At 36.4% G+C, this 27,150-nt stretch overlaps 1 protein-coding gene across 4 annotated transcripts in view; it reads right to left on the bottom strand.

The window, feature by feature from the left end:
- Ptprz1 (protein tyrosine phosphatase receptor type Z1) overlaps positions 1-27,150 on the bottom strand; it is a 180,066-nt gene that overhangs the window by 43,005 nt on the left and 109,911 nt on the right. For 2 of the 4 annotated variants that reach the window (XM_021191650.2, XM_029534828.1), the window contains exons 9-13: positions 23,769-23,953; positions 22,681-22,807; positions 15,487-15,533; positions 7,787-11,330; positions 2,992-3,136 (exon numbers count right to left, since the gene is read on the bottom strand). In XM_021191650.2, coding sequence (XP_021047309.1) covers positions 2,992-3,136; positions 7,787-11,330; positions 15,487-15,533; positions 22,681-22,807; positions 23,769-23,953 — 4,048 coding nt within the window. The remainder of the gene's footprint in view (positions 1-2,991; positions 3,137-7,786; positions 11,331-15,486; positions 15,534-22,680; positions 22,808-23,768; positions 23,954-27,150) is intronic. The other 2 variants (XM_021191651.1, XM_029534829.1) reach the window with 1 other exon arrangement.

Below are 27,150 nucleotides of genomic sequence, written 5' to 3'. Positions count from 1 at the left end.
ACACACGCAAAATAAAACAAAAGTAAAATAACTTGATTTAAAAAATAGGCTGAAAATGGTTTGGGCACACAGTTCTCTAAAGATATGAAATTGTTGAATAAGTGAAAGAAAAAAAAAAAAACACCTAGCACTGATAGTCACCAAGGAAATTCTTAAAAGCACTAAGATGCATTGCACTGTCCACTTTAATCAGATGGTTCTTTTGGTCTAGCGTGTTTTTGTTTGTTTGTTAGTTGAGACAGACTAGCTTGGAAATACTCACGAAGACTGAGTACGATATATATTGTTCTTGTTTGCCTTAGATTTTCTTTTCTCAGTAAGCAAAGTAACGTCTTTATTTCTTTCACTTAAAATCAATTCGAGAAGAACTTTCTTTTCCTTAAAAGAAGGGGCCCCAAGACTCTGCAATGAAGCAGAGGAGCGGTAGCCTGCCTGCACACCTGCCTGCACACCTGCCTGCCCGCCCCTGCTTTGCTGCAGGGAGGTTTCTTTAGGATGCTCCTTTCAGTCCTATCCTTGACCTGTCCTGCTTTCCTCCGTGTTAGCATATTCTCCCTTCCTGCTGGCTGTGGCTTTCACAAATTAAAAAAAAAAAAAATACACCCACTTGGTTGACAAAATTATATTATTAATAAATATATCTACATTGGGGTGTGAATAATCCACACAAACCTTGAACAAGAGACTGCCGTGATCTGTCACAGTTCACCACACTCAAAGTGTCTTACCATCAATTTAAAAGTTACGTTTTCTAGAGAGTTACTTTTAAGCAGACATGAGCAAGTCAGGTGTCTCACCACCACATTGAATGGGTTTTCAAGGGGGTTACCAAAGAGTGATTTTTTTTTTAACTACCATATTTAATAGACAAAATAACATACACAAAGCTATCCAAAATGCTTATCTTTTAACTGTATTCTATATACATGAAATAATACATGTACATGAAATAATGTTTGAGAGGAAAAGAGAAATATCTGACCAAAGAGGACCAAACTGTTTTGACAATTTTATGTTTTCCCTGACAATAGATACGGGATGATCCATACTAACAAAAATTAAAAACACTCAGATTTTATAGTTTCTCAGGAACCATCAGACCATATTAAACACAAATTTAAATTTGCACAAGATAGCGCAGATCAATTTGTAGAAATTATGAAACTTAGTCTAATTGATTCATTTATATATAAATCGCCTGCCATTTTATTTGAGTTTAACATTAGCATCATTTAATATGAAATATGATTTGTTATAGCTTCTATCTTTTGTTAGAGTTTGTCTAAAACAAATTCTTATTTATCCAAATAGTTCATTTTGTAGGGAAAACCAGATTAGGCAAAAATGAGTAAACTGTATAAAATGTGTTCAAAATATTGGGCAACAAGTCTAGTGGGAGGGAGAAAAACAATCAAACAAATGCTGGTTGATTAACATTTATAGGCTCTGTGCGATGTTCAGAGACTGTTAACCATGGCTTCACTATACAAAGTGACAGTAGTCACTGGAGCACACAGAGAAGAAAGCAGCTTTGCACCTTGTTGTTGACCAAATGGGCTTTTAACAAAACGATCTGTTGGCATATCCCGAGATCTATTCTTTTGCATAAAGGAAGACAGATATGAGACACAATTGGTCTTAGAAGTGTTCTGATTTAGCTCCACAACATCAAGCTACATGCAGTCAACAACACTGAGCTAAATACAGTCAACATTGAGCTACATAAAATGAGAAGCTTGAATCATCATTATAGTCAGTTCAGTTCTTTCAGCTTCCTAGATCTGCCTGTGTGCCCTGCCTGGAATGCCTTCACCTTCATCTCTAATTCCAGAATCACACACAGGGCTAGTCCAACATTCTGTTTTCCACTTAACTTTGCAAGTCCCAGCCATGTAAGGTCTCCTATTCTCTGATTACTCTACATTAGATTTTAGCCACTAGCCATATATGTTTGTGTAATATTTAAAAAGTTTTTGATAGGAAATTTAAAAAGTATTTTTTCCAGTAAGCATGAGTTTCTTAAAAGCAATGATACTCATTCAAAATTTACTATTTTTATATTACACAACAGTAGTTGACATAGTCATCAACCAGGTACATGGGAAACAGTTAATAATTAGACTGAGAAAACCCATTTGTGAATAACAATTAAAGAGCAGTGACTTGAAATTATAGAAGGCTGTGTTTAGCAGAAAGAAGTTAATTTAGATCTTCTGAACAGAAGTCTCCTCTAGGACAACAGCATAAATTAATAAGCCAGGCAATTTCTTGGCTGATAGACAGGAATTCTCATATCAAACTCTTGTTTTCCAAGAGTCAGTTTTACTGACTTGTGTTGTGTCCTTGGTAAATTCATGAATTAGTTGTGTGTTCTGCTTGGTACAGGGAGGGAGCTTATTGTACAGGCAACTGTCCTGGTTCTTTAAATATCTTGGAGTATTAGTGAAGTACACGAAGGCATATTTCATCTTCAAAGCCAATTATAAAGATTCTTAAATAAATGCCTTTGCATCTTAACATAGTAATTTCCCATGTCTTTGTATTTTAGTTGCTTTACATTTGCTTTTGTCTATAGGCTATTATTTTTCATTACTATGCACAGCTGATAGATGTCTTGTAAAACTTTATTTAAATTTTTTTTTCATATAAGATTGTTTTCCTAGAGGATAACTTTTGTATCTCTGAGTTGATTTAAAAATCCCATTACTTACAGTAAATGCTATGATGATACTTGAATATTAACTTGATTAAAAATGAAATTATAGCTGTCAAGACATCTTAAAAAACATGAAGTAAAATCAAAGTTCTTCTATTTACCTTTAAGCACAGAAACATTAACTTTTAGATTCATATGTTTACCTTGTTCGGAGATGAATACATTAATGACAGCTTTAATGTAAGAAGAATTTTGAGAATTTGGAGCTTCTTTAGATTAAATAGAGGGAGAAGTTTGAGCTTTAATAATGCAAATATCCAAAACACTCAACTTACCTCCAGTAGATGAGAATACCAACAAGAACCACTAGACAGATAAAAGTCAGGGCAGACACGATCACAAGGGGTATAACAGCTTTCTTCTCAGACTCCAGCCCCTCAGCTAGACCAATACGAGACTCATGGCTACTATTACTGGCCTCTGTAGTCGGAGAAAATTGAGAGGGTTGAGATTTAAGATGAAGGAAAAATCATGGCATTTTCCACCTGATTAAGAGCAACTTGCACTGTTGCTACTTACCTTTAAAATCACGACTCTATGAGGCAAAGGCTGTCTATACATCAGTTTAAGCAAAATAAAGTTTAAAAACTAAGGTGAGATATTAGAGATATTAAACATAAACAGAAATCGTTAGATGTGGGGGTGTTGTTGCAGGATCTGGAAACAAATGCTGGTTGGAAAAAAATTGCTCGAAGGAAAATTGAAGTATCCACATTAGAAAATTACTGTTAAAAATAAAGGTTAGGAAAACAACACAGTGTTATTTACTAAGTTATCAGACGTAACCTTAACATTCTAACATTAATTTAATGTATTTATTATTTTAAACAATTAAGAAAAATTGATAGTAACTTTTCAATCAAGCAAACTTTAAGTTTAAACATCGATTTTTTATATTTTCAAAATTATTTTTTTATTTTTCATTGAGAATTTCATGCACGCATATTATGTGTTTTGATTGGATCTGTCTTCAAATCCTCATCTGCTGGGTTTTTTTTTTTTTAATCAAAAATGAAAATTATTCCAGGTGAACTTTAAAAAAAGTCCTAATAAGTTGCTTTCAAACACACATCTGGACTAAAAACAAAAATCTGAAGACAACTTGGAAGTTGGGCAACCACTAATTTTATGTCCAATTGAGCACTTTCTTGTACAAAAACTTTGAAAACAAATTACTGTAACTATGTTGTCTTTCCAGGTGTCAAAAACAACTTCAGAACTGCGAATGCTTTCCTCTGCTTTGAAGAGGGTTTGGTGGAAAGCAAAGACAAGTGCTCACTAGAGCTGTTCCAACTCTATGTGACCCTGGTTGCTTTCTGTACAGATGCTTAGAGAGCTAAAGGTGCCGTCAATGTTCTCATATGTCCAGCGTTTGATACAATTCATGTTTTATACCAAGTGCTTTACTGACAGGAAACACAAAAATTTAATTTTGATATGTGATACTATTTAAAATTTGGGAAAATTCATATGAATGGACATTATAGAATTTCTACATAGTTAACTGTGTTTTAACACAACAGCTTCCTTCTGTAACTAGAGTTGAGGGCATAGTAACTGAATTCATTCATTTAGAATATACACCAAAGAAATATAATGATAGCCATATTTCCCAGGAGCTGATATTCATAGATGTATTTGCTAAAAATATAGAATTCAAAGATGTGTATCTAAAAGTTATAATATATTAATATATATTTAGTATATATAAATATTTTATATAATATATTATACATAATACTTATATATTTAATATATATTAATACTTATATACTTATATAATACTTATATATAATATATATGATATAAACAACCAATATTTGTGTTGTAGTTAATATTCCTGCAAGAAAGTCAAAGTTTTAATTTTTTTACTTAGTTTTATTCATATGCTAGGATCATTATATCTGTGGGAACTCATGGAAACCCATAAATAATCTGAGGATCAACACAGCAAAATATCCTATAACATTTAAAATAGCATCTTCCTTTTTCCATAGCTCTCTACATTTTTTCTTATTATAACTATTATTTAAATGGAAAGAGTTTATACGGAATAAATGAAGCAATCTGCTTTGCAAACCCTTTGGGGCCCAGTAATGACAAATGGTGGTTAATATTCTCTATATCGTCAGCTCTAAACTATAAACCGCAGAATAGGAACAATGAGACCACCTGCACTTTTTAAGAACGCAAATGTGGGATTCTACTGCAACTCACTAAATTGTTTGAGTCACGCTCATGTTCAAGTTTAAGAACAAAAAGTGTTAATGAAGTTAATAAAATTTTTATGACCATGTAAATCTATTGTAAAATATATTATGTATAATTATATATAGGTTTGTATAGCTAAATATTTAGCTTAGACCTATGTATAGCCACACATGAAATGTGTCAGATCATACACATGAGGTATGTGGGAAATATGTATGTTGAAAATACATAACATAAATGTACTTTACATTCATATTAATGCATTATAAACACTATTATCTATCTATCTATCTATCTATCTATCTATCTATCTATCTATCTATCTATCTATCTATCTATCATCTATGTATCTAACTATCTATCTATCTATATATAACTTTCCACCTCTCTAACTTATTATTGATATCTATTATATCTGTCTGTCTGTCTCTATCATCTATGTATCTAACTATGTACCTATCTATCTATATAAAACTTTCCATCTCTAATCTATTATTGATATCTATTATGTCTGTCTGTCTGCCTGTCTGTCTCTCTACCTACCTACCTACCTACCTACCTACCTACCTACCTACCTACCTACCACATTCTCTGGGGACTTTTCTCATAATTTCTCTGGAAGATATGATATTGAACTCTGTTACTGAGTAATTAGAATGAGTCTATGGTATTAAAAAATTATTGACACCTATGTGTTTTGTATAGGATGGCATTCCTTATAAAAGTACAGTCTGCTAGCTTCTTTGTGTGCTTTTGAGTACAATATTTATTTTCACTTATTAGAGAGTAAAATGTTTGCTTTGATAGAACTTAGTAGATGGGTTATTAAATGACAATAATGCAGTTAAGCAATAAAGAATAAGATTAACATTTTAAAGGGCTGAGAATAAAACAGCATAACTTTGATGTGAAAATTTAAGCATAAAATATATTTTATTGTTCTCGATCATGTAAGCATGTTCTAAGAGACAGACACTAATAATACATTCCCAGGGTTAGTTTCGCATTGACTCTTTCTGTGAACTAGATCAAGTATCTTACAGACTGTGTTCACTCTCATATATATATTTGCCCTATTTATATTATCTTAAGAAACATCATGTCAGTTTTTCTACAGTTTAGAAGTAACATAAATGCCGAGGTTCAGGTTAGGGAATATTCAATAATTGGATAAGACTGACTTTGAATTAGTTTTACAGATACAGTTTTAAAATAGGTAAAAAATGTTTTCCCTAATTCTATTTGATCCTACTTCCTTCATTAATTATATTATTTCCTGAAGATGGAAGTTATATCCATATTGCTTCTTTTTCATTAATGGGGGAACTTAACAGTTAAAAAATATCTAATTAGTACATCTAAGAGAAATCACTTTCTTCAATAAGTCTAGATGTAGTGCTTTGTTATATATGTATGGTCTTTCCATTAAAGTATATTCGTCATCTTTCCCTTTCAAATAAATCTAAAAATATAGAAAGAAAAACAAGTTCTATAATTGAGGACGGATAACAATTCATGTATGTAACAACACTCCTGACTACAGTGACCCGTGGACTCATTAGTCCTTCTCACACATCGGTTCAGACATTGAAGCTGAAATGCAATGTTAAATGGAGTTCAAGACAGAATACAAAAAAAAGAAGTTGCCCTGTCTAAATATATAATCTCTTAATTGCTGCCATACTAAAGAGTTTACAACTAATGTGAATGATGAGAATAACAAAGAGAATATATATTTTAATGAGATTGTCTCTATAGTGTTAATTCTGAATATTAAGTCTTGTGCAATTATTACCCATTATTGCATTATACATTAGCTTATCTTTTAACTTACTAAGATTTAAATACTTTCCTTGTTAATTAAAAAAAATACCTTATCACTTAATCAAGGCAAATTATAAAATTCTTGCTGAATTCAATGGAATCATCTCTCTTTTTTTATACACTTAATGGAATGAATCTTGAGTTTTGTTACCATTGACATTTAAAGCACACATCTGTATTGCATGTTGCAGTCTGCTTCAAGAAACATCTGGCTAATAAACAAATTTGCATAAAATATATTAGTAATGAAATGCATCCCTACAGAAAACACTCTAGGTTTTTTCTTTTTTCTTTCTTTCTTTCTTTCTTTCTTTTTTTTTTTTTTACATCTTGTCACACAATACCTATACATACTATGCATATTCATGTCTATTATTTAAGCTGGAATGACAAATACTGTAACAAACACAAAGTAGAATATATTTTGCTGGTTTATAGTGCCCTCTTTAGGCAACATAAAGAAGCTCAAAGAAAGATAGGTTTAAAAGTAATATGATGTTTCTCAAAACCTTCCTTAGCTATCAAGTCATAGCCCTGTAATTCTTTTTTAGAAGCTCTCCCAGTTGATGTGCACATGGGAAGTGTCTCCTTGGTTTCCATTGGTGGATAGGTGCTCATAGTATATTACTGAGATTTTTAAATCCAATAGAATTGGTTTACAACTTATTTTAGAATACAAATATGAACATTTAAATTGTCTTAACACAGCACACTGCATTGCAATATACTAATGGTGTATTATGCATACACAATTGATTGTACACACAATAGGAATCCTGTAGGGTAGGAATTATTAACAACACACAAACAATGTATGTTGAAGATAATTAAATCAAGGACCAAAATAGGTTGGATATTCATCTGAAATCATGAGTGAAAATATATTTATAAGAGCTACAAATGGTTGAATGTTCTGGTTAAAAAGTGAAGGTCTGCTGGTGGACCGGAATTCTTTTCTTCCACGATTCTTCTATTTTTTTACTTTCATAGCAAGAAATCACCACATCTCATTCTTTTCCTTTGCTCATAACTAACCTGCCTCTGAACTGTTGGATACTCCTGAGTGCCCACTAGTAACAGATGGCATGGAGGACCGTGGAGATCCCGTAGCTATGCCTGGGTCATCTGTTTCCAGGACACCATCAGCATCCTTTTCGTTAACATCTGGGAAACTGAAATCTGTGGAAGTCTCATTATCATTAAGGGTATCTGAGGTGCCTTGCCCTGACCCACTCTCTTCATCACTTGACAAAACTGCCCATGCTTTAGATCCTGGGGTGTGAGGAAGGACAGCACTACCCATTTGGATGTCACTGTCCTCTTTTCCATCATTGTGATTCTGGGGTAGCATACTTGGTAGTGGTGACTTATCCACCCCTACACCTGTGCCTCCATTTTCTTCTTCTGTATTCTCAAAGAGTAAAGGTGAAATTGGCTCACTCTGATCCACAAGACTGCTCTCCTGGGTGTCTGAGTCATTCATTACCTTTTCCCGGGATTCTCTATAGGGCAAGCACGACATACACTTATTCACAGGAAAGCGATCCCTATCTATGTCATCATAATCATCATCATCATAGTCATCACCATCTTCACCACCTCCCACTAAATGGGCATCAGATCTGGCACTCTGAGTCAGTTTAGAAGTAGCTGTAGGAGGAAGAAGCAACTTGGCTGTGGTCACAGAATCATCTCTGTTGGGAGAAACCATTGTCATGGAAATGGGCCCACTTCCTAATGGAACAGAATGGTCAGTAGATGTAAGTACATCAGAAGCAATAGTTGGGACACCAGTAAGTACCTCATCAGTAATAGAAATTTCAGTGTGTGTGAAAATTTCCTCAGAATGCACGAGCTTGTTTATAAGTGCATTTTGTGGTTCATCAATTGATAAAACGGGAGTAGCAAATGCATGCCTCCCTTTTGGAGGATAGGCCTGGCTAACGTCCAGATGTGCAGTTTGGAAAAAGTCGTCATTGCTGAACAAAGATGGCAGCACTTGCTGGGGACTTTTGCTCTTAAGCAAACCTTGTTCAGAAAATTTCTCATTCGAGTGAGGAACTGTTAAGCCTTGAAGTGGAGTGGAGTGCGCCTTAGAAGGTGATATATCAAGAACAGGCACGGATGTAAAGTGCAGCGTGCTTTCGCTTGAAGCAGACTCTGATGCCATGGGATGAGACATGAAAGAGCTACTGTGTTCAACCTGGGGGGTTCCAGTCAGTACTGGATCACTCGACACAGATGGGAGAGCAGTTTTAAGCAAGGTGTCAACATCAGAAGGCTGAAAGGAAGGTTGCGGCAACACTTCAGTATTAAAAGGAGTGGTGGCCTCATAGAGCAAGGGCTGTGTTGAAGGGTGTAATACTTCACTAGAAGCAGGGTCTGAGAATGCTGCCTCTGAGTTGGCGCTAAACCCGGGTTTAAGCCAAGTGCCACCAGATGCCTGAGATGCAGTGTGTGTAGGTTGAACTGGGAAGATAATTTCTGGAACGTGAATAATATCCTGATCAAAAACCTTAGTTGTGGGATAAACAAGAGACTCTGGAAACACACTCTTCATGCTAGAAATAGAAAAAGAGGTTTCTTTTAAAGATTCACTCCACTTATGTACAACATCTGACATCTTTGGCACGACTGTGCTTTTAGAAGGGTATGCCACGTCACTGAAAGAAGACATTTTCAGTTCAGTCTCATTTCCATACATCGTTTCACTTTTAGAGAGCGGCTTAATGTCATCACCAGACACAGATGTCGCATATGTAAACTCAGCTACGGAAACAGGTGAAGACATGTTAAGAGTTCTCAGCCCATCTGCGTCAGGCAAAAGCAATTCACTATCAGAGGAGGCTCCAGACCATTCCCCGTCACCAGAGAGGGCTGGAGGAGGCTGCAGCAACGATGCAGTTGGAGTAATAAATGAGGAGTCAGGCACTGATATATGGCTAGGATTGATAAGTAAGGACCCCTGATCAGCTACATCGACAGAATCATGCACAGGTACTGCAGAACTGTAAGAGACAGTGGGCACGTGGTGGGAGCCCGCAATGACATAAGAAGGCTCAGGCCCCGAAGGGGTTGCATGCATAACAATATCACTGCTGGGTGATTCAATCTGAGAAACCATGGAAGTTTTATAAAGGACAGCAGACTCACTACCAGATCCCAATGTGTCCGAAGCAGCATGGGTAGCGGCCTGATGGGACACCACATCAGAATACTGAACAAGGCTGGGTTCTAACAGCAAATCACCCCTAGCCACCAGCAGAGAAGCATGCAAAGACAGCTCATCCCTCTCAGCAGCTGAAGTGACTTGAGGAAGGGTTTGAGAAACCGTATGCAGATGGCGAAACAATTCACTACTGAAGGAAGCAGAGGCGAATGGGAGCAGAGGCGCATCATCATAGGAAGACAGGATGGATTCAAACGACACACCGATACTGGGGAATACAGGCGGAGCATGCAAGGCCGAATCACTACTTGAAGCAGCAGGGGCAGTGTTGAGGGTCTGATTGTCAAGCAACAAAGGGGTGGCTAGAGGAAAGGCTTCACTACTGTAGGAAGGTTGAAGAGGTGCCTCACCATTGTATACTGGCTGAGTTGTCTGCGAATGGAGGACGTTGACAGTAGGAGCCAAATCGAGTGGTCTGGAGGATGGAGTGAAAGCCTGCGGTGTCACTTGGGTTGGGAGGTAGGCAAAGGTAGAATAATGTGGCATTTCCATGTCTGTGGCTGAAGGATCCTGTGACACGGTAGCATCTGGAGAAAATGACTGGGTTGTCTCCCTCGATTCAACGATTTGTATGTCTGTGGAGTTAACCTGGAGAAAGCTCTCTCGGCCGGATCCAGTCTCAGACTGTGTCGTTAGGTCTGTGGAGCCAGGAAACCATACACTCCCTTCAAGAGACGGATCCTTTAGTGATTCTTCTGAACCTGATGGAGCCGAATCCTCCGGGGCATTCCTTGTAGATCCTGGCTTAAGGACATCATACGTGATAGCCTCGGGCATGTCTGAAGAAGTTATGTATCCACGGGATAGATTATCTGAGGAAAAGGGGACAGTGGAGGTTGCGGGGCTAGAGCCTGAAGAGTCATCGGCTCCTGTATCGAGCTTGAAATCAGTCAGGAAGTTTTCTTCCTGACTGATGTCAGCAGACACCTCTTTGTACTCTGTTATGGAAACCGTATTTAAGGATTCTGCAGTCCCAGACAAGTTCATCTGTGGGAAGACAAAGAGAGTTTTAGAGCCACTGTTTAAGGAGGCTGAAGTGCCTTCCACACTGTGTGGTGGCAGGTTAGTTCCAGTCTGAGAAGGCAAGGAAATTTCTCTTTCTGTTTCGAATTCAGCAACTTGTTGGGAAGAAGAATTCGGGGGCGTGTTTGGAACATCACTCTTTCCGAAGAATTCAGATCCTCTTGTTGGAGATCGGTTAGTCTTGGCTTCATTGTATTTAGTCCCCATGTGATTATAGTGAGTCGTGGTAGAAACCTGGGGTTCCTTTTTCCTTATTTGGTTTGTAGCACTGTCTCTACCAGGGTTCAAGTCAGTGTCTTCTTCATTGTCTTTTCCATATTCTTCCTCCTGTAAGAGGCAAACAAAATGTAAATAAGCATAAAGAAATTAGATAAAAACAAAGTCTACATATCTTATACAGCATTATACTATGAATTTTCACTTCTGTGACCTTCTTGACTTTTGACCCTCATAGGACACCATATTCTATTCTATTCTATTCTATTCTATTCTATTCTATTCTATTCTATTCTATTCTACTCTATTCTACTTTATTCATACTACATATCTATTCAAAAGGCATATGTCCTATAAATTTTATTTTATACTCACTGTGGAAAGTGATTAAACCAACTGAAGGCACTTTAGCTGTAACTGCCTACATTTTAATACTATATAATAAGGAACCAAAGCGATAACACAAAAATATTTTAAAATAATATCACAAAAATATTTGCTTCATAGTCTGAGCCAGTTTTTCTGAGCACCCATGTTCAGCTTAATGGAATGGGATTTCTATCTTATTCCTCAATATTAAAAGTCTAAGAACCTGCCTGGCTCCCTGATGTCACTCCACACTAACCCCCAACGCCAAGTACTGTCCACACTTTCTATCTCTCGTTCTTTGTCCCATTCTCAGCAGATGCTAGTCTGTTCGCTTGCCAGGGAAAACAGAAGCCAAACCACAAATTCTAACATTGAAAACACTGCTCAACTAAGTCATGACTACCCCTCCCTTCCTATTGACGCCAGGAACTTGTTAGCCTTTCCTTCAAAAGCTCATTCCTACATCTGTGTAGGAGTCTACCTTCTAGGGTCTCCTTACAACTTGAACACAGTCGAGCGGCCTGCATTTTCTCAAATCCTCAGATTATTCTAACAAGATTAAATGAATCTTCTCTTCTGTTGAAAATGAACATAGAACATCTTTAATTTAATCTCAGTTATCATTTAACCTTTCCTTCCCCCTTCTAAACTGAATCTCCTCAAAGATATGCCATGTATTGTTATATATGATCTAATGATTTCTAGGATCCCCTCCACTAATATTCATCTTTGCTAATGTTCTACACAAACACACTTTATCATACCCTTCCATAAACCATGTAGGTTTCCAGAACAATTTTATGAGAGCTTTGTGGACACTCATCTGTTTCCCCATTGCATATATTGGGGCAAAAGTGATACTCCAGCATAAACATAGACCCTAGGTGATTTCTTTTCTGGTAGATTGTAAATTTTATGATGTTCAATAAGACACCTCTTGGAATCTGAGGGAGATGATCAACCATTCTCTATGCTTTGCTGGATTTTGTTAGGTCATACTGCCTTGTGTCACTCTTTCAAGAATATATCATTTATGCTCTATAATTTATATATATATATATATATATATATATATATATATATATATGGCTACAAACATTTTAAGAGATACCCTCTCCTGTAAATTCTTGCAGAACTGTAATTTGTCTTTTTAGTTCCTTTGTTAAAGATCAAGTGACCATAGGTGNATGGGTTCATTTCTGGGTCTTCAATTCTATTCTATTGATCTACCTGCCTGTCACTGTACCAGTACTATGCAGTTTTTATCACAATTGCTCTGTAGTACAGCTTTAGGTCAGGCATGGTGGTTCCCCGAGAAGTTCTTTTATTGTTGAGAATAGTTTTTACTATCCTGGGTTTTTTGTTATTCCAGATGAGTTAGGAAATTGCTCTTTCTAACTCTATGAAGAATTGAGTTGGAATTTTGATGGGGATTGCATTGAATCTGTAGATTGCTTCTGGCAAGATGGCCATTTTTGCTATATTAATACTACCAATCCATGAGCATGGGAGACCTTTCCATCTTCTGAGATCTTCGATTTCTTCCTTCAGAGACTTTTCTGCATTGCCACACCTGTTTTCTCAATTTTTCTTTTTTAAATTTAAAAGTTCCATTCATGTAGAAACGTTTACTTTTCAAGAAATGATTTCTACATGGAAAGAATCTCTTTCTCATTTCAATACTCAGGACTTAAAAATCCAAACAGTCCCCAGTTTCTTTCATTCACTCCTACATGAAGTGTAAGATCAGAAGTTCTTAGAAAGTAAATAGTGGGGTTTTTAAGCAGTATTCTCAGCCCATCTCCAAGTTACACTGTAGGAAAACACACTATTTAATGTATCTATTCTGATCTGACCATATACTATGATAGTTAAATTCAATAGGATGCAATATTCTGACTTGTAAAGTTAAATTGGTGAATCAGGGTACCCGGATCTATCATTTTAAGTCCCACGTACGTCTGACTCCTTTCCCACAGCAGTGTGTTCTATTTTTACTTTATAAAATAGAACTGCTTCTTTGGATGCTACTGCCATGGGACCCACAAATACCACAATTTTTCATAAATCCTCTCTCTTCCAGGTCACAGCCTTCCTCACGAAGAAATTATTTTAAAGTCCTACCATGCCTTCCTACAAGCCTTTTTGTCTGTGTGCTATACATTCATTTGCTTCATTTCCTGGTTCTACAGAACTTTCCATTCTGTAGGGCTAAGAAGTGGGAAGTAAGAGAGTAAGAATATTGTCCAGGAGTCTTGCCCCCTACATTTTCATCACAAGATGGCCCTGTCCCTCTACCAAGGTCACGGCCTCTGCTGGAACACAGTCTATTTTCTCCCTGCCTTTCAGGTGTAAGTAGAGCAAACAGACCCTGACAACTGCAGGCCCAATTGTAGAGCATCACCTCTTCTAGACATCCATCTACCTTCTCATGCATCTAAATCAACATCAGTGAGTACACTTGACTGTGACATCTGTTCTTGTTGGAACCTGGACAGATATGCTTGGTTATATTTCGTCTTCCTGTTGGGGAACCTTTAACTATTACATGATAGACTGTAATAGATGTAATTTGAAAACCTCGCAGCTTACTTCTCTACTGCTTGTGTTTGCAGTACACATAGTTGGTGACACTTAAGTAACATCCCATACATATGTATATGTATATACTTTAGCATACCTAATCTTATATTGGTAGAATATATAGCCTATTCACACAACTAAATGCTACAATAACTATAACACTACAGTTTTATGATAAAATTGCTAGTAATTAACATTGGATGATTTCAGATTTCAACTTTTGTAAGCATTCCCTGAGATTTCTTTAGTGTCAATATTAATTAAGAATAAAAATAAATAGGGAATTGGAATCATAGTGATTATAATGAGAAGTAATTGCAGACTGCATTTTATACACAATGAAACCCAAACAGTACCATTTACTAAATTACAATAGTGAGGGGCTTGCTTCAGTTTATCAGATAAAAAAAGTTGATTTAGCAGTATAGCAAACATTTTTTCTTCTTTTAATTTGATTCTGTAATTTTAGTAATTTCAATTGCAAAATTGATTAGTAATTTTAGGCATTACTTATACATAAGTGAACATGACCACGTGACCACACACACAAATATAATGTAGAATAAGTATTTGGGCAAGACAATCAATCCATTGTAACGAAGACTAGCCATAGATATGTCAATCATTGAGGTAATAATCTATGGAAAATGATAAGCTGATTTCAATCCATTTCTGGATAATGGCATTAGTTATCACTTTTCCTCTGCTTCCACATTTATTTGAACATATTCACATGTCTATCTCATCTGGAGTACCTGGTTCAAAAGTAGAGTTTCAGTTGTGATGAACAATACATTTGGGGTTAGGTTGAACTACACATTTACTCAGTTATTTTCTATCATGTCAAATATAAGATACTGTTTAAATTGGTTTATATTCTCAAATGTTTATTTACTTAGAGGACATTGTGCTAGTAATGTATGCTTTCTATATGAAATACCAAAAATATTCTGTTTATAACATGTCTCATATTTATTATGAATCAATCAGTCATTGATTATTTATAGACTGTAACAATATTAAAAGCTAGGACAATATTGATAGAAAAAAATTGGATGCTGCAAAGTTCCAATGTAGCTATAGTTTATAGCTGCAATTATTTGTAAAGTTGAATTTTTTCATTATAACTATTTTTGTATATTACACTAATCAAACATCTTCCAAGTTTTTCATAAATCATATGTGTGTGTGTGTGACATTAAAGCATAACAATTAATCCAACACTGAATCATACGGCGGAATCTAAAATCCAAGCAATAATTCTAGATAGGCTTTTACATTTTAAAACATTTAAATATAAAAATGGTTATGATACCTTGATTATTTCTTCAGTCCCAATTAATTCAGGAAAAAGGTCAAGTTCTAAAAAGTTAAAAACAATATTGTTAATGGTTTTAATTCAACTCCTGCAGCCTCATGGGCTTCTCTTCGGATGGAAAGAAAGTTAAAAGAAAACTGAGACGTCACTACCATTGAAAGTGTCTCAAAATAAAAGTGTCAAATTCTAACTTTAACACTGACAAACTGGAGAGGACACTACAAAGTGAAGTGTGACGGCATTGACATTGATCTCTATCTCCACTCAAATTGTCTTTCCCAAACCACCCCCCTCCCATCAAAGCGAAGGAAGGAAAAAAGATGGCACAATAGTGAAAAAGTTAACAGTAAAAACAAGCCCAATTTCTTGTCAGTGTGTCTTCGAAGCTGATAAAACTGACTGGGACTTTCTATACATTTGGCTAGGATTAATTTTCTGATTTGATTAATTTTCTGATTTGATTAATTTCCTGAAGTTCTTCTGACCAAGGGCCAAGCCATTCTGTTGTGCTCTTTTGACTTGTGCTTATACTTATTTGAGCACAGGATCCTGCATTGGACAAGAGAGAGAGCTTATCATCAGTAATCTCCAGCACAGGTTCACCGCGGGGAAATCTACAAAGATTTGATGTGTTTTCTCCGGGGAAATTGAGCTAAATAGCATTTACACTATTGTAGAGAACTCAGTAACCACATTCATTCATGTCTGCTTTTTAATTTTCCCAACCAATTAGAATCAATGTATTTTTCTTGTTGCCAAAAAACAAAACAAAACAACAACAACAAAAAAGCAGTTAGCAAATATTAGAATAGGCTAAGAGCCCAGTGATGTAGCTCAGTGATTGAGTGCTTGCCGGGAAAAGATGTTCTTGGTATCCGGAAAGGAATCTAGCACAGTAACAAGTTACTGAGAGCTGGTGGATATTTCTTAGGCTTCGGGTAAGTGTCTGGATTATTCAGAAAGGGATAAGCATGATAGCAGTGAGGGCTTGGGGTCCCTGTTATAACGATGCTTTTCACATTCAGGCTTTTCTGAACCAGCACTCCATTCGCAGTTTCTGCTCTTCTCTGTCTTGATGTTGCCTGTGCCCTGTGTTTAAGTCTTTACACAGTAAGTGCAACCTTTAAAGAAATTCCATGGCATAACTGAACAGACATTAAATATTCATCTTATTTTGACTTTCCCTTCAATATAGAATATCACAAGTTCCTTTTTACCATCAGAAAGCCCTTGAGTATTAATAACTATAAAATCAAAAACATTATCGCAAGCTCATTCTTGTCATCAGAAACTCCTTGGGTATTAATAACTATAAAATCAAAAACATGGTTGGACACATGAATTCTGCTTAGAAGAGAAATCACATAATGTCTGTAGGTGTCCTCAATTCCTAAGATTTCACCTTGATACTCTTAAAAGCTTAGCTATTCCAAAGTGACTTACCCTCGGCTAATTATCTGTGCTGTCAAAGTGAAAATCATCACTTGAGATACTCCTAGCTTATGTTCAATTCTCCTTATTTTATTCATGGATGAGTTGACTGTGAGAGAGCTTAGCCAATTTTTCTATGGATCAGTTGTTTTGTTCTTGTTCCTATGTAATCATCTCCCCATGTCTTGTTTTCATAATGGATCCAAGTTAAAGTCATTTCAATTTTCTCAAACATCGGAGTCTTTGTAACCCTCAAAAAAACCAACCTGTGGGAAGTTAATAACATGCAATGCACTGTGGCCGAAACAACCTTCAACTTACTCTTCCAAAAGCTGCAGCTAGAGGAGAAAAGTCTGTTTGTGTAGTAATCTTTCAGTAATTCAGTAATTGTAATAATTCAGTCCATGAGACACTACCTGGGCTTCTCAGAAGCCCCGCCTTCTCATCTGCTTTGAACTGTTTTAATTACAGCAAGGGCAGACCACAATAAAATATTTCTTAATGATGCCTTGTTATACTATGTATTTTCACCTGTATGAAAAATACTCAACAGTTTCATACTCTTTCACCACATATCAGGAGGTGTTCCAGATTTTTATGTCTGTTTACCATCACCTGACCATGGATTTTAATTATCTCATTTATTTGACCGAGTTGGGCTGGAGGTTAGCTTCCTTCCATTTCAACATTCTCAGGGTGCATTGAAATGGATAGGTTTCACCATTTACTAGTGAGCAATGTTAACTATCTGGATCTTGATTCCCTCAGTGTAAAATGTGTGTACTAATTCACCCATGTTACCCCAGAGTCTAAGTCACTGCTGCTGTGTGTGAGTTTGCTGTTCACTGCAACAAACGAGCGAGCCTTCTCTGAGCCGCCTTAGGCTCCGGAGGAGCCTGAGTGTCCTCTCGGTCCTATGACAGTCTCATGGATGGGGACCTTAGGAGCCTTCACAGTGCTAAGTACAAACTCAATTTTGAAGATCTTTACTCTGCTTTCTAACTGGACTCAGGTCATTTTATTAGAAATTTTTGGGTTTCATAAATAGGACAATTCTATAGACTATCTGTGTTTCCTTTCAAGAGTCTGAAGAAGTTATACTTCTGAGTGTGAAGTGTTTAAAACCTCTATATCCAAAGGAGAACAGAACAACATCACCTCTCATATTCATCATTCCTTGCTGCCAGTTTCCTCAAAAATAGCAGCTGATATTTTAATAATTGCCTGTTAACTTGGGTATTACTGATAAATAGTAAGTTTGCAAATTATATTGGTTTATAGAGGATCTTCACTTCAGAAAAATAGATCCCAAGAAGACTGGGAATAAAATATGATAGCGAATTTGTGTCTGTGTCTTATTTCATTTTTTGGTATGGATACTTACAATTCATATTTGTGTAATAGCTGAACAAATGCAGGGGACATATTCTGTTTTGATGCACATGTAATTTTATGCATACTTAAAAGTAATACATTGTTAACGATCATTAGGACCTTAATATTTCATAATACAAAGAAGCAACAACTAACGAATTTGACAGCAAAGTTTTAATTGTTTTAAGAAGCCAAATTTCACAGTGCAAAAGGTAAAAGTAATGTAGACTCAATTGCTTCAATGTGTACTTTAAAGGATAATGATTCCAGAACATTAGTAGCATAGATGATTCAGGAGGGCCAATGACAGGTGCAGTGATGCAACAAATGTTAAAGCACACAATGCATGGAGACTGAAGAGTGTGGGTTTATTTTGTCATGCACTTACATTTAACATGTACAGTTATTAAAACCTTAAAGTCTCTATATAAAAGTGTCCTCTATACTGTATAATCTTCATCAGAGAAGAGAATTAAACATGCTTATGTGAATTATAATGAGATAAATATATTCATGAATTATTCGTTTGTAAAGATAATTTCCTAAAGTGTCTCTTAAAAGAATACTTCTTTTCAACACAAAAAGGCAACCCAAGACTTTTAAATTGTTTTTCTTTTCTTTTCTTTTTCTTTTATTTCTTTTTTTTTGTTGTTATTTTTTGTTTTTTTGTTTTTTTTTTTTTTCGAGACAGGGTTTCTCTGTATAGCCCTGGCTGTCCAGGAACTCACTCTGTAGACCAGGCTGGCCTCGAACTCAGAAATCTGCCTACCTCTGCCTCCCAAGTGCTGGGATTAAAGGCGTGCACCACCACCGCCCAGCTGTTTTCCTTAATATGAATTTAAGCATGTATTTTAAGATAGAGCTTGAAATCACACTTAATGGATATTAGTGTTTATGCATGTATTTTAAGATAGTGCTTGAAATCACACTTCATGGATATTAGTGTCTATTAATATTGTTGTATTGTAGTGACAAATAACATTAAGATGTGATAAAGTTGTAAAATCATTATCAAATTTAAGTGCACAATTTAATCGGCTTAGGAAGGTAAAGATTGGGTTTAGAAGACTGACTTTTCCTCAGCTATTGAGTGAATCCTTGAGATCCATGGAAACATGAGGGCAATTAGCAATCGCCTTCTTCATTTCATTAGAACAAGATCAATAAGCGATATAGCATTTAGAAAACAACTTAAGTAACAACAGAATAATTCAATGGTATGTATTATCATATCACCAAGGAAAATTAGTGCCATGGTAAACAGGATGAAATGGCCCACCTAACACATTCTTATATTAGCCACAAAAATAGCAAGATTCACTTTTTTGGTTTTTTTGGTTTTTCGAACAGGGTTTCTCTGTACAGCCCTGGTTGTCCTGGAACTCACTTTGTAGACCAGGCTGTCCTGGAACTAAGAAATTTACCTGCCTCTGCCTCCCAAGTGCTGGGATTAAAAGTGTGCGCCACCACGCCCGGCCCAAGATTCACTAATTAGAAAGCAATCTATTTTGCCCAACTAGAAAGTAATATCACTGTCCAGACTGAGACATGTTTACTATAGTAACAAGATTTAAGCTAATGTGGATTTTAAGTAAGTGAACTAAAATGCAGCCTTTAAAATCAGAGGTAAAAGTCTAAAAGAACTAAGGTTTTCTTCATAGTAAGAAAATTCCAGACTTGAAACAAACTAGTTCTTGATGAAGGGAGTTTTGATGGGTATACTTTGGGGATAGTATACCCACTATGTTCATTAGTTTGGGCTCTTACATTATCCAGTCACAGACCACTCTATACTAAAGCACCAATGCTGTACAAAGCACTCTAGGGGGCTAAGACATCCATGGAGATTAAATGGTAGGTCCAACCTAGCGTCCCATCATAGAAATGTTCAACAGTGTCCAGATCCTTTGAATAAATAGAGATTAAGTTGTAATTCTTCTTATTATTTTGCACACATGAGAACATGCTACAATGATTAGCAACATGCCAACACAGACTCACTCTGAAAACAAAGCACTCAGAGATAAGTTTACACAGAAGACATCCTTCTGATCGTCTTCCTATGCAATAAGCATCACAAGATGAAAAAAAAGAACAAAAGTTTCCAAAAAGTTAGACATTGTGACATAGTGACCGGTGTAGAACAGGACAAAGGAAGCAATCCATTTCGTAGAAATGCCTTGGAATCTGCTTTATGTACAGAGAGGAGACTTCTTTAACTAAGGAAGATAGCTATGTGAACATGCCAAATATAATTCACACTAAAGTGAATCAATAAGAGTGGGAGAATTTTCATATAATGCACGCTGGTCTATTTATACATGTCTGGCCAGCTCAGACAAAATTATCCAGTTACTGATATCGCTTTCTGGATAGACACAACGTTGGGGAACTTTGGGGAAAGCTGCTGTTCCCTGGAACTTAATAACACAGAATAAAACTGTGGTCAGTTCCTGCGAGTCTCACATTTGAGTAAGACTTAGAACAAGTCAATTTTGAAAAAAAAATAAAAACAAACCTAGAAAAGGCAATAGGAAAAATGATCATATAGAAGTCATGAGGCATAGCATTAAAAACCAGTGATGCCATCCTAGGAACGAGTCATCACTGGGCGACAGCTTGACAGGTGTTGTAGCATTTGGTTGAGAAAGGACTGCAGTGTGATACTTAGTGGTCCATCACACAAGGTAACAAAACATGCTCATCATGTGAGCTCACATTGGATTAACAGGTTACAGCCTTTGGACAATGAAAGAAAGGCATTCTCTACTCTGCGCATAAAACATAGCTATAACTGTTCATTGACATGAAGACCTGTAAGCACTGAAATGACTAGAATGAGAGGGATGACCAAAGAACATTTATGTACGTATATACACATTTATGTGACTATGTGTATTGTGATGTACATCCATATATACATGTACACATACAGGCATCAACTCTAACATTTGAAAACTTTTAGTAACAAAAGCAAGGCTATGTAAATCTGTAAATTATCAAATGGTGCCTATATCTTGATGTTATTGCATTATGTTTGAGATCAAAAGATTTTCCCTTAATGTTTTGAAAGGATACATGCAGATAAACAGAATTAGAAACAATTCTTGTTTCTGTGAAAATAAGACTGGTATTAACGTAAGGGAGAGAAAAACATCCTCTGGATCAAATTATAAAAAGTGGAAAAATATTTCAAGTAGACTTCAAGATGCTTTGTATAGATATTTGAAAATACCTGCCACGATCCTAGGATGAAGTATACTTACTACATGCTTTGGGGGCTGGAAAGGAAATAAGTACAAATGAAATTAAACCAAGTCTTAAGTTTAAATCCCAAATAAATCTCAATATTCACTCATCCATTTCCATTTAGTGATTTTTGCAAACACAAATAGATCTTGTTTTTCTTATCTTGTAAGTGTCAAAATGGTGGCATTAATAATAAACTCACAGATGGTTCTGTATTGGTTTTTCTAAATTCCAAGCCTTCTGGGAAACAAGATGTAACAGAGAAGAATTTTTCCCTTTGTTCAAAAGGATGTGAAGTCAGCTCTGTGTTTAGGTTTTGGAGAACTCTCCGTGCTGGTTTCCACATTGGCTGTGCCAGTTTTCACTCCAACTGATAGCGAATATAGGTGCTTTGCCTACTTCTCACTAACATTGCTTCTTCCCCCCACCTCACCTTGACGAGAGCCATTCCGATTAAGGTGAGAGGGAATCCCCGAGTGCTTTTAATTTGCTTTTCTCTGATGGCTAAACATGTTGAACACTTATTAAAATATTTATTGAGCATCTATCTTCCTTCCTTCCTTCCTTCCTTCCTTCCTTCCTTCCTTCCTTCCTTCCTTCCTTCCTTCCTGCCTTCCTTCCTTCGAACCATCTTGTTAGTTTGCTGTACTACATGACACATGCATATTTACTGCTGCTGATCACAGCATACTATTCCTATTCACAATAGCAGCAAATGGGACCAGCCTAGATGTCCATAGCCGATGAAAGGATGAAGACAATGTAGTACATAGACACAATAGAACTGAAGTCACTCATTACAAAAAAAAAAAAAAAAAATCATGACATTGATGGGAAAATTGATGAAGCTGGAAAGTAGTGCATGAAGCTAATTAACACAGACTCCAAAAGACAAAAACTGTATTTCTTTTTACATTCACATGTGAATTCTAGATCTTAGTTTTTAAGTATGTATAGGTGGGTGGAGCTCATAAAACTAGAAAGGACACAAACAAGTGTTATGAAAAGGATGCTAAGAAAAATCAACTTTATAAAATCACTTAATAAAAAACAAAGCCAGAAGAAAGCCTGTGTTCCCAGCAAGCAAAATAGCATCATTTACTCAGAAGGTAGAAGAGCACCTCATGAAGCACTCACCAGCATCTTCAGTAGGCATGTCAACTATCAGTTGGTCGCTGTACTTTCCATATAAACCATTAGAGCATATGGCCACTATTTGAAGAACGTAACTCATGTTAGGTAGCAAATTATTGAGAATGGCACCCTAGAAGAAAGATAGTACAAATTATACAAAGATGTTATTCTCAGAAAACTATGAACGGTGCAAAATTATTCTTGACTATTTATGCCTTCATGCAAATGCATGCGTGTGCATCACATGTATGTGTATTTGTACATGTGTGCTCACAAAACAGTAAGTCACTTTCTTTATAAATTGTGAGAGGAGATATTTGCTCACTATTTCCATTCTCCTATACTATTATCTCTATATGGTAGACAAATGAATTTAAGAGTAGTTAAATTTTTATCTGTTGTGTCCATATACTATCAAATTTACTAAGAATGGCAGGTTGATTAAAGTGGGTTCCCAGGGCCAGTCTTGTTGCCGAAAGGTGGAGCTCAGAGATGTTTCTGGCGTTGTGGTGTCTTCCTGTACTTGCATGCAGAGGAGAGGTTCCTAACCCTGCCAAATCAAAGTCTGAGCTGTCTTTTCTGTAATTCACTAAATGGCTAAGGGGTCTTCTATATTATTCTGTCCTCAAAGTCATGGCCCAGTCCTCACTCTACATATGTCATCTAGAAATGCAAAGCAAATGACTTTTAAGTCCATTACATGTTTGTTGTTGTTCGTTTTTGTTTTTTCTTTTGATAGTATAGAATACACAACATATGTAAGGTGAGATTCTTGGGCCAAATGTGAGATTTTAAATAGAGTACTTAATTATTTTTTTACATCACTTCATTTATGAAGGAGGGGCACACTAATAATGTCCAATGCCTAAGTTACCCATATGTGCCCACCTTCCATAATGTTGTTGACAGTGTCATGATCTTCTTGTATTTAATTCTAACTACTGTTATTATTATACCATATTCCCTGGAAACCCCATCACTCAAAATGTAAAGTGACCAAAGGTTAAAAAATACATAGGTATTTGTAAGTTCTTACCTTGGAAGTCAAACTATAATGTTATCAGACAGAAAGTAATTCATCTTATAGTTACCAAGTCCTGATAGCCATCTGTTAAGAACTCATGCTTGGCTTGGTCGTTTCCCTCCAGTGGCTGGTACAGAACCGCAAACCTCTCAATCATCGCGTCGTAAACAACCCGAGGTCTTTCCCACGTGACCAGAAGGCTGGTGTAATTCTCAGGGTCAGCTTGCACATTTTCTGGTTCTGAACTACACACTTACAGAAAAAAATAAAATAAAAAGTGAGTCATTGGCAGAGTCACCATTGGCTTCCAGGATTTATATTAAGTAAAATGTACTCTCTGGACATTTTAAATTATATTTTAGTTCAACATGAAGTAAGATATTCTGCCTTCTTTTTTTTTTTTAATCATGATACCTTCACTTACGATTATTTTTTTGTACTTAAAATTAGATTCTGCTCATAAAGAGGGTTGCTCTGGCTCAGATCCTGGAGAGCAGAAGTCCTGGTGAGGCCCCTTGACTCTGATGCATCTTGATGGGAGTATGTGTAGACCTCACTGTCTGTCTGGTCTCTTCCTCTGTCCTTAGAACATCACCAGGATTCAGTCACAGATGCTCCATCCACAAACTCAATTGAGTCACTTTCCAAAAATCCCACTTGAAAACACCGTACTTTGATTATTTTCTGCCCTTTTAAAACCATTAAGATATAATAAGAACAATAGCCCCCTCCCCACTTTTCTCTTGCTGTTGCCTAGAACATGGTTTTGAGAGTGTGTGACATGGACATTCATTTTTAGAAACAATGAATATAGTTTATCTCCAAACTCATGGTGTCTGTAACATGCCTTGAGACTTGACAAACATATTCAGCTCAGGACTTAGGAAAAAATAAACTTTAAAACATGGTCTATATTTGGATTTGTTTTTTGCTATTAGAGAAACCTTGAAATAATTCAAAATTTCCAACCCTAGAAATCCATATCATAACTACAATCATAAGTTTGTTCTTTTTGAGAACTGGTGATGAAATTCATCTCTGGCATCATCAAAAGATTAAATAAATAACTACAGGGAACTCGGATATTTGTCTCCTGTGGAAATAATATTGTGAAAAAGGTTTCAAAACTTCTTAATGTAATTTTAAGATCACTCAGTGGGAACTTACTTCAGTTCCGTAAGAAACAGCCTTGATGGTCTGCAGCACATACGTATAAGTGATACGTTTAGAGAAACTCACACAAAAAGGGTTAGTTCCCCCAGACATTTGCGAAGCAGGTGGAGAGAAAAATCTCTCAGGAAAAAGATGAATTAACAAACTCACTCATTAATATCACCCGCATTGAGTCCTGGGAGCCTCCAACCAAAGAGCATACACAGTCCGGTCCGAGGCCCCAGTATACATCAGAGGACTGACCTCATAAGGAGAGCATCCGATGGGGAGTAGGGAAGAGCTCACTCTCAAAGGCAAAGGGGAAGGTAATGAGGTGAGGAACTGGAAGCTCAGCAATATTTGGAATGTAAATAAATAAAACAATTAATTAAAAATAAAAGAAAGAAAGAGAAAGAGAGAGAGAAAGGAAGGAAGGAAGGAAGGAAGGAAGGAAGGAAGGAAGGGAAAGGAGGAAAGAAAGAAAGAAAGAAAGAAAGAAAGAAAGAAAGAAAGAAAGAAAGAAAGAAAGAAAGAAAGAAAGAAAGAAAGAAAGAAAGAAAGAAAAATGAAAGATACTGCCTGGGCACTGTTTTCAAGGGATATCTGAAATTACAAAGCTGTGTCATGTAAGTGTGTAGGTGTCTTAGATAAACCAGTCCCCATGGGTAAGACCTCTGAAATATGCCAGCAGCCTTTTTAGAATGTGATCCTAATGGATTTTTTTTTTTCTTTTGTCTCTTCTAGTTTGCAATTCGTCTCATAAACACATGAGGGCAACCACGACTAACAATTCCCTGCACAAGTATGCTGACTTAAACGTGGTTTTAGCAATTTAGCAGATCAACTCTGTGTGTGGTTGCAGCAGATCATTAATTATTCACAAAATATAAGCATATGCTTTGAGTGAATACAGGGATACATTTACATGAGTTAGAATTTTTTTTTTCTGCACACAAGTCATGTTATTTTTATGTTGAAGGTGGTTAGGGTGAGGTGTTCCTTTGAGGTAAGAGGGGATGGGTGGATCAGGGAGCACCCTCTTAGAGGTGAAGGGGAGGGGGATGGGGTGGAAGGCTCATGGAGGGGGGACCAAGAAGGTGGACAACATTTGAAATGTAAATCAATAATATAATTAATTAAAATGTTAAAAAATTAAGAGGAAAGAATAAGAGGAAAATACTTTCATTGTGGAAAAATGTGAATTCAGACCAAAAAAAATATTTTCTAAGTTATGTTTAGACTCTATCACACAATGCTGTCTGTGACTGTTCTGTGATTTTCCACCAGATGGCAGAAAACCATTAACCAATCTCAAAATAAGGACAGCACATAAGCTATCATTGGGAGACTGAGATAATTGAGAAGTGCACCTGTAGAAAGTATGAGGGGATTCCTGACAATATAATATAATTTGTAGATCTTCTCCTCCTAAAATAAGTTCCTCTTTCTGGAGAAAATGGAAACTTTAAAGTGACTTACACTCTTTTAAGATGTACTCTTTAAAATGCAGTTAGTTCAATGCACCACATAAAACTCAAAGATCTTGAGAAAAGTAGAAAAGTGTCAGTTGGAATACAACCACAGCGTTCTTTTTTGTAAATTAGATATTTTCTTTTTTAAATTTTTTATTAGATATTTTCTTTATTTATATTTTAGATGTTATCCCCTTTCCTAGTTTCTTCTCCGAAAATCTCCTATCCACTCCCCTTCTCCCCCTACTCCCAAACCCACCCACTCCCACTTCCTGGCCCTGGCATTCCTTTATACTGCTGCATAGAGCCTTCATAGACCAAGGGCTTCTCATCCCATTGATGACCGACAAGGCCATCCTCTGCTACATATGCAGCTAGAGACATGAGTCCCACCATGTGTTTTCTTTGGTGGTTTAGTCCCAGGGTGCTCTGGGGGTACTGGTTAGTTCATATTGTTGTTCCTCCTATAGGGCTGCAAATCACTTCAGCTCCTTGGGTACTTTCTCTAGCTCCTTCATTGGGGACCCTGTGCTCCGTCCAATGGTTGACTGTGAGCATCTACTTCTGTATTTTCCAGGGACTGACAGCCTCTATATCAGGCTCCTGTCAGCACAATCATGTTGGCAATAGTGTCTGGGTTTGGTGGTTGTTTATGGAATGGATCCCCAGGTGGGGCAGTCTCTGGATGGTCGTTCCTTCAGTCTCTGCTTCGAACTTTGTCTCTGTAACTCCTTCCATGGGTATTTTGTTTCCCCTTCTAAGAAGGATCAAAGTATCTACACTTTGGTCTTCCTTTTTCTTGAGTTTCATGTGTTTTGCAAATTG

Source organism: Mus pahari, chromosome 2 (assembly GCF_900095145.1).
Source record: "Mus pahari chromosome 2, PAHARI_EIJ_v1.1, whole genome shotgun sequence".
NCBI lineage: Eukaryota > Metazoa > Chordata > Mammalia > Rodentia > Muridae > Mus > Mus pahari.
The sequence above is the reverse complement of the archived record's forward strand: the minus strand, read 5'-3'. Positions and strand labels throughout refer to the sequence as shown.